Here is a 9,247-nt window from a genome sequence, read left to right on the forward strand (position 1 = left end):
CGACATTCAAAATACACTTGTAGCATGTCCACATATTCATCATTAGTAAAATTTGGCATAATTCTTGTTAATTTACACCCAAAAAGTATTTAGCTGATAACAGTGACAACTTACAGAAGAGTTAATTGTGACAACTGGCATGACAGCAGCACACTTAGTTTTTCTTTGATTGATTGCAATCATATACGGTGTGAGGTGAATGGTAATGCATTTTATTTTTTTATTAATAAACGAAAAGTTTTAAAGGAAAATTGCTAGAGGTAAAAGATTATAAAAGAACCAGTTTATCTAATGCGTATTTTTAGATATCGAGTTTTTACGAAATATAAAAGTTATGGCTTGAGGGGTGGTTATTTCAACCCCTTTCGAGGGGTTAAAATGTTCGAAAAACAGTTGAAAACTCGCATCTGTATTAGTAAAGTTATCTGTAAAGAATTTGTTATTTGTACCTCGTTCGGTTTTCAAATTACAGCCAATTTTCATAATTTTTTTGGAAACTTTGATGGCCCATATCTCTTCAGGGGTGAACATTTTACTAAGGCGATTTTTTGCAGATCGTGTTCCTTTGAAATGTAGATTCACTGGTATCATTTATGCTACTCCATTCAAAAACACCCTGTATAGGATAAACTATACCTCTTTTTCAAATATACATTTAAAATTCACCCTGTAAATATAATATCAATAAGTGAAATAAAAATTTATCATAAAAATTATATTTTCAGTAGATGTCGAAAATTCTACTAATTAAGGTTACTTAAAAATTACTTTTTTCAAAATAATATTCTCTCTGTCAGAGAAACAGAAGATAATATGATTCTGAAATTTTGTTTACGGAGGTTGTCAGATATGCCCTCTTTAATGAAAATAATGCCATCAACTACTACTTCCGGTTTTACCGGAAGTAGCTGTCAACTTCGTTATTTTAAATGGAACACCCTATGTATTATTCCATTTTCGATAAGATATAATGAACATAGGTTAAAAATGTTAAAGCTTCCCTGTACCTAAATTCAACCGTTTTCGAGATAATCGACATTTTAAAATTTTGACTGATGCAGGCGTCTCGAAAATTTTTATATTCTGAAAGCTTTCACTTGCTCTTCGGAACACACAAAGAACATAAGACCTTCTGCTATCAAAATCATCTGAAGAAAATTCTATCAGCGAACCATTTTGAAAACTTAAAACCGACAAAGCTTTATAAATTCAAATGGAACACCCTGTATTTTTTACGCCACTTATAGAAAATCAAATTCTCTTTTCACCGATTTAGGCATTGTAGGGGTTTCAGTTTAGATTTTCTCAGATATTTGTGGTTTTCTTACATTCTCAAGAATATTACATTAAAAATATCATCAAATGTGCCTTGAAAGACAAACATTGTACTGTCAATATTCTACAAGTGTGAAGTATTTACTCCACTAGAAAAATGCAAAATAATTATTCCAATTTTGAATTTATTTTATATCCATGGAGAATATAGTAAAATTGTCAGCCGAACATGTAGACGGTTTAATGAATTATATTTAAATTTACCGCATTTGACTGAAAAAAAGAAAAATTATTTGCAGTTTGGTTCCATTAAAAAGAAGAAAACGGTGCGTAATCAAGTGACAAATAATGAAGACAATGAGATAATCGTCCTAGCGTCCTAGAGAAAAATTCTAAGAAAACCAACCGAAATCATTTTATTAATTCTTCTGTTTCAGTTGCAAAATACCAAATCATAGAAATGCGTCTAATAATAATTCTGATTCATGGTGAATAGATAGATATAAATTGAAAATATGTATCATTAATGAAATTATTATTTTGAATTTTTCTAGTGGAGCAAATACTTGACACTTGTAGAATATTGAATGACAGTACCAATGTTTGTGTTTCAGGACACATTTGATGACATTTTTAATGTAACATTCTTGATAATGTAAGAAAACCGCAAATATCTGAGAAAATCGAAACTGTAACCCTATATCGGTGAAAAGAGAATTTGATTTTCTATAATTTGGTACAAAAAATACAGGGTGCTCCAGGTAAAGGGATAGGAAATTAGGTATAGGGAAGCTTTAACATATTTGACTTATTTTTATTCTACCTTATTGAAAATGGAATAATTTTACAGGGTGTCTCACCACGAACTCCATCGATGAATATGTGGGAAACCGCTGGAAGGATTTTTTTGAAATTGTGGTGGCGTGATACGGGCCGTGGGGTCTACCACGGCAGTCTTCAACTAACAGGCCATGAACAGACCTCCAGTACGCTGTTGCCAAGTGTTAGATAGTTGTCGGTGCTGATGTTTTGGCTGGGTCTGCGAGCTGATGGTAGAGCTTTTTTTGATGAATTTTTTGTCATAGATAGCTAGTTTTTTCAAAAAATTATGGCTATGAAAACCGAATTAGTACACGCTCTCATATCCTAGGATTCTAAGAGTCTATTTTACCTATACTATTATTTTAATAAGATGCGTTTTTATCTTATTCAAAACAATAATATTAGGCTCGGTTGTTTTTTGAAAGGAATTAAAAAATAAAAGGTGAAGAATTAGGAGATACATACTTCTTGATGTCACAATCTGGTAATTGGTTTCATACTCGAATTCATATTGGCTTTTAATTTTAGAAGACGAATTGTTTTTGGTACTTATTATTTATTGAAAGTATTTAGTTTCCTTTTCTTATTTTTTGATTCGACCTTTTCGGCACTACATTGATTATTTTTCTTTTTGATATAATCGTTAAGTAAAACATTAGAAAAAATATAGCATAGCATAATAAGAATATTTGTATGTTCTTTACCACAGATACACTGACAATAAAAGTCTTTTAAAAATATATCTTGGGATACGCTAGAAAGAGTAAGATGACACAAAATATCTTTTTGTTTACACATTTTTAGAAAGTAATATTCGGTGGAAGAATCATTTATAATTTTTTCAAAGATGGTACACATTTGAAATAGGACAGTTTTTACCATGTCTATAGGAACACTTAAACCACCGCGTTGTAAATAATTAAAATACTCATTTTCTATATAAGTTCCTTTACTTTCAGTAATTAGAGAAATACAAATATTACAATTTAGTTTTCTAGATATTTTGAATGAAGCATAACCCGATATGTAAATTTGAGCCGATTCTTCTATTTGGTACTCATTTAAATATTCCGTTTCCAGTATATGTGAAAAGTTGTCGCTCTCGGTATTTTTGGGAATGTCCCAATCAAGATCAGATTCATTGCAGCAGTTTTTAGTATGTTTTTGGATTTCAGAAAGTGAAAATTTATTTCCTGAAGCCTTTCTAAATATATGTTTAAGTCTAATTTTTTTCTCTGCATTAATTATTTCATCAAAACTAACATTATAATTGCTACCACCTAATAGTCTGTATTTACCAATTTTTTTTCTAATTTTTCAGTTGTAAATTTACCAGGTAAAATGTATGATATTGCAAACTTTTCAAAAGAGTAAGTACTCAATTATTTCTAACAAAACAGAAGTACTATGTCGAAGCGCTGAATAGGTATCATTTGTAAGACGACCATTGTTGTTAAGTTTTTGCCAAGTATCTAACCATGTTATAAACTTTTTAAAAAATTCAATGCGAAATCATTTATGCATGAAATAGGTTCACACCACTTATTTCTTTTAATGACACGTGTTATTTGCAATATACCACCAATGTCTTATAATTTCCAAAAAGACGTTAGTTGAAGACTATAGGAAGACGATACCAATTTTCTTATTTTAAATGGAACCTCCTGTATATTATTGCATTTTTGGAAAGAACATTTATTTTTAATTTGAAAACGTATAGCACACTCCATTACCTACTTAGGATTGACCGTTTCCGAGATATTTTGATTTTTAGGCAAAAATTGACATGTAGACTGTCAGCAACATTTATTTTTCCCGGAAAAACAGGTTTACTTTTTTGTATGAATCGGACATTTTGTAGAGGAAGACGTAATTTATCGAATTTGACATGAAGTTCAGAAAATGTGGAAAACTCGAAATTTTTAAATGGAAACCCCCAATTTTTTTAAAGTATTCGTATTCTGTACTAAAATTGACTGCAACTTTGTTAAAATTTCCCTATACCTAATTTTATTTACGAATAAGCATTTCCCTTAAACAGGTGTTTCCATTTGTTTCGCACATTTGAGGTTGGCCATGACAGGTAAGTAACAATCAACAGGACAACTGTCGCAGGTTTTTATGATCACCTCGCTCACCAGACTTATCTGCGCTGGTTTATTTTATTTGGGGGAAAAAATAGTGTTATAGTTCTCCAGTAATAACAAAGGAAAATTGTATGGATAGAGTAAGGCAAGCATTTGAGCATCTATCACCGGATACTATTAGAGCAGCGAGCCACAAGGAACTTATTCGAAGGTGTGAAAAATGTTTAGAAGTTGAAGGAAGATATTTTGAACATTTTTTAAAATAATCAATAAATTTGACAATTAAAAATCTGTGGCAGTTGTCATGTTGATTGTTACTTAAATGTGCGAAACAAATGGAAACACCATTTTAGGAAAAAGGGTATATGTTCGTAAATAGGTAAAATGAAAACGACTGGGGTTTGGTATAGGGAAACTTTAACAAAGTTACACTTAATTTTAGTGCAGAACACAAATACATTAAAAAAATAAGGGTTTCCATTTAAAAATTTTAAGTTTACCACATTTTCTGAACTTTATATTCGATCATTATTTTTGACCACCTTGTATAAAAACTGGAAATTTTTCATGATAAATTAGGTCTTCCTCTACAAAATGGTCAATTCTCACAAAAAATAAACCTGTGTAAAACTAAATATTGCAATAATAAACAGGGGGTTCCATTTAAAATAAGAACGTTGGTATCGACTTGAAAATATTTTACCACGGTTTGTATCACACCACCACAATTTCAGAAAAATCCTTTGAGCGGTTTCTCAGATATCCATCGATGGATTTCGCGGTGAGACACCCTGTATAGGGTGTTCCATTTAAAATAACGAAGTTGACAGCTACTTCCGGCATAAGTGGAAGTGCTACAATGATGGCATTATTTTTACTGAAGAGAGTCTATTTGATTTTAGAATCAGAATCCTCGGTTTCTCTGAAACGTTTAATAGGCCACTTACCGTGAAGAACCCTGTAGGTAAAATAAAAAAAAAAACGGAGCAATAAACCAACTACTCGCGAATTAAGTGTTTTTTTAAATTAGTAACTAATATATGCAGTTGATTCCTTTTATACTAGGGTTTGCAATCCCGCAGTCTTTTTTTTCCAGCTGGAAATTTGCGGTAAATTCGCCTTTACAGCGGGATTCCGCTGTAATTCCCGTGGGAGATTTAAAAATATATTTATGTATGAAAATAATAATGCTATTATTGTGGAATGTTTATATTTAATCAAATGAAATATAAATAATTCTTGGTATTTAAAAATCAACAGATAAGTATTATATACATTAAAAACTATGTTTATTAACTAGGAATCAATAGAAATCAACACATCAATAATATATTACTTTTGTTATTTTTACATAGATATTATTATGTCTCTAGTTACTTAACGTACTTGTTGCTGTTAAATTACTAAATATAAACATCTAGGTTAGGTTAGTAATTTAATCGTAGTAACAATTTCTAAAAAAATATTTGCTAGATACGTCGACAATATACTGCCTTACTTCGGAATATGACAGTTTAGAGAAAATTGCAGAGATATTAGGCATACTTCATTTGGCTTTCATTAATTTACTAATTAAGATAATAACATGTTTTTTTCGGTAACAGCAAATGAAAAACAAATATTTTTAATGTATTTGAAGTATGTTAGAAAACATTGCAATTTCAATAAAAACAGCGTCGAAAATGTTGTTTTGCCTTAATAAATTTAAGATTTTATATAATGCGATATAGATTTCGAAAATGTAATTATCTCAATTTGTCACAAAACTGCATATATGGTCTTTTTCCGAAATAGGGCAGTATAGTATAATTAAAGTAACATACAAGAAGACAAAGCTATTAGTTACGTATAAAATTTCACATTGTAAACACTTTTTTTCTCGAAAATAAACAAACGGATCAAGGAATTTGTTTGAATGATGCAAAGATCGATGATTGTTCGATGCTGTCACAGGGAACGGGATGCGCACGCAAACCAAACGGGGCGCTCGCTCGCGCCACGCGCTATGTCGCTAAACGGCTATTCAAAAATTTCCCGCGCGGGAATTACCGCAAAAATGCGGGAATTCCGCAGGTCTCATTGACATGCGGGAAATTGCTGGAATGCTGTAACGCGGAATGCGGGATTGCAAACCCTATTTTATACACTTACTCCAAAATAGCGAAAAACTTTATTAAATACAAATTAATAAAAAAAATTACTAAAATTGCATAGGAATGTTTAAAATGTAATATCGTAACTATATAAGCAAAAACAATAGGGTTTTCCATTTACATTCTGAAAATTGTAACTAAAAAACCTATCTTGTATTTCAGAATGGCATATATGTTTTAGATAGTACGTCAAATACAACTCGAAATTCAAACGAGGTTTTCTTAAATTAAAGCCTTTCTGAAAAATGTCTGAAAATTAATAGTGAGTGAATTAAAAGGTCGTGCTTCAATGGAGAATTAGGGGATTTAAAAATCCCTTAAATTCTTTTTTTATTGCAATATTTGTTTTTACTATATGGTCAATCGTAAGACAAAAGAGGGGTTTTGTATAACAAAATACCCTCGAAAATATCGGTTCCTCATGTTTAAATGTACTATTATTCACCAATAAGAAAACAAGAAACTTAAATTAATGCTACAGCTATAACTAAATATAAACAAACAGAAAAATAACTTACTTGTATCCAACATTTAGGGCAGTTTGGAAAGGAGAGAAAAAAATAGCACCGGAAAATAAATGGGTACAGAGTATCCTATAAAAGAAAAACAAAAAATGAATAACGTGGTACATAATAAGCCAATCTGATGTATGGTAAATTATAACAAATTAAACTAAAGAAGCAGGTGAATATGAAACGCGGTATTTTGGGGCACATCTAAAATTAAATTCACTTACAAAGACAGTTACTGCATTCTGTGGCGATGTATTGGTAAATCAGCCAGCTTTCGAGTTCTACTATCGCCGTCATGACTTTTAGGCAAGGATATCGGCAGTGAAATTATTTTTAGACCATCTGTAAAAAAACAAAACAACCATTAATGTTTAATTAAGGATATTTTACGATATTTGTTATTAAACAGGACGTTAATAGTTCGCTAAATTCGAATTCCAGACGTGTAAATCATGCTGCTATAATCGACGCAATTACATACACCAATGAACCCTTTGTAACACATGTACTTCTACATTTCTTTACCAAATTTTCGAATACACAGCACCCATTTAGCTTAATTTTTTTACATTTTATTCCCATCATTACCATCTAAATTAGAGGTGGTAAAAATCGCTCTTCAGCAAGGACCGAAACAATACGGTATGTATTTACATATAAAATATATATAATATATGTATAAATTTACATAATAAAAATTCAATAAATAAGGGGTGAAAATAAGTCGATTTAACCTAACATACCTATATCCCAAGTCGCATAATAAAAAATATACAGGGTGTCAAAGTGAAAAATAAAAAATTCCTTAATAATTTTTATAATTTTAGTCAGAAATTGTTTCAAATTTTCAACATAGAGGTTTTTTAATGAGAAAAATAATAAAATAATGGTTTTTGAGTGTCGAGTACGAGGCGCCCTCTGCAGGCAACGTTCTGCATTGAATATGTAGTAACTTTTTTGCCAACCCCCGTATACAGCTTTTAGTAACAAAATATGAAATATTAAACTTCTTTGAACAAAAAACGTATACTTATTGAAAATGGCTAAAGCCAACCGTTGAGGAGATATTTTTAATTTCATAAATTAGTGTTACGGATTTATACCTCCACGAATACCAAGGTTTGAGTTGCTAAAATAAATTAAACAATCGAATAGGTAAATGTCATAATACTCGTAAATTGCAATTTTGAAGTATTAGTTTAAAGTGTTAATTGATTTTAGTCATTATTTACCTGCCTGCGTCCTAGATATTAAATAGTTTTGGAATTGAATAAAATAACAAACTATGTATACTAATGAGTATGTCGATATGTTGCAAGTATTTTTTGAATGTTACAAGAACTGTGTTGCTGCTGTACGACTTTATCATGCCAGATATCCCAATCGTCGTATTCCTGCTAGAAAAACATTTTCGGCGGTAGAAAGAAAACTTTGAGGAAACAGACACATTCAACCTCTTCTGAAGGTATTGACAGAAGACGTCTTATTCGCGATGTAGAACTTGAAGAAGTTGTCCTTGGCAATTTACAAGACCAGACTTCTGAAACTAGTACCAGAAAATTGGCGACACAGTATAACGTTTCACATACTACGACTTGGAAAATTGCGAATGATAATCTTTTATACCCCTACCATCTACAACCTGTGCAGGAACTGACTGCTGCGGATTTACCTAACAAGTATATGAACATTTCAAGGGAAAACAGAAATATTTTATCCAGTATTTTGTTTGGTGATGAAGCGTCATTTCAGACATGGTTTAGTGAACCATCACAATAATCACTCATGATCAGACGAACATCCTCATTAAGTTTGTACATCCAAATTTCAACATAATTTTAATTTAAATGTATGGGCAGGAATCGTAGGAGGTTATCTTATTGGTCCGTTTCTTCTTCCTCGGCGTCTCGCCGGAGCCGAATATTTGAGATTTTTTAATGAGCAACTCCCAATATTGCTTGAAGACGTGTCACTAGCTATCCGTGAAAACATGTGGTACGCACATGACGGAGCTCCTGCTCATACTACATTAGCTGTTAGACAATGGTTAAATTTAAATTTTCCTGAGAGATGGATAGGTAGAGGGAACGATGCACCAGTCAAATGGTCTGCGCGATCACCGGATCTCACACCCATGGACTATTTTTTATGGGGTCACTTAAAAAATATTGTTTATTCCAATCCTATTAATAGTGTGGAGATGCTTCGTCAAATAATTTTTACAGCAGCTGAGGAAGTAATGAATGACATACATATTTTTTTAAGAGTTCGTCGTAATTTTAATCGTAGTTGACAGGAAAATGGAAATTACTTCGATTATATAATTCATTAGAAATTTAGCCAATAGCAATTACAAATTTTACGTAGTTACTATGTATTGATAAGCGATTATACTCTT

At 31.4% G+C, this 9,247-nt stretch overlaps 1 protein-coding gene across 1 annotated transcript in view; it reads right to left on the minus strand.

Moving 5' to 3' along the window:
* Positions 1–7,194, minus strand: part of LOC108913641 (tumor necrosis factor alpha-induced protein 8-like protein) — a 31,228-nt gene extending 24,034 nt beyond the window's left edge. The window contains exons 1-2 of the mRNA XM_018719219.1: positions 7,074–7,194; positions 6,856–6,930 (exon numbers count right to left, since the gene is read on the minus strand). Coding sequence (XP_018574735.1) covers positions 6,856–6,868 — 13 coding nt within the window. The 5' untranslated portion in view covers positions 6,869–6,930; positions 7,074–7,194. The remainder of the gene's footprint in view (positions 1–6,855; positions 6,931–7,073) is intronic.
* Positions 7,195–9,247: the final 2,053 nt, after the last annotated feature.

The sequence above is a fragment of the Anoplophora glabripennis genome, unplaced genomic scaffold (genome assembly GCF_000390285.2).
Source record: "Anoplophora glabripennis isolate ALB-LARVAE unplaced genomic scaffold, Agla_2.0 scaffold719, whole genome shotgun sequence".
In the NCBI taxonomy this organism is placed as follows: domain Eukaryota; kingdom Metazoa; phylum Arthropoda; class Insecta; order Coleoptera; family Cerambycidae; genus Anoplophora; species Anoplophora glabripennis.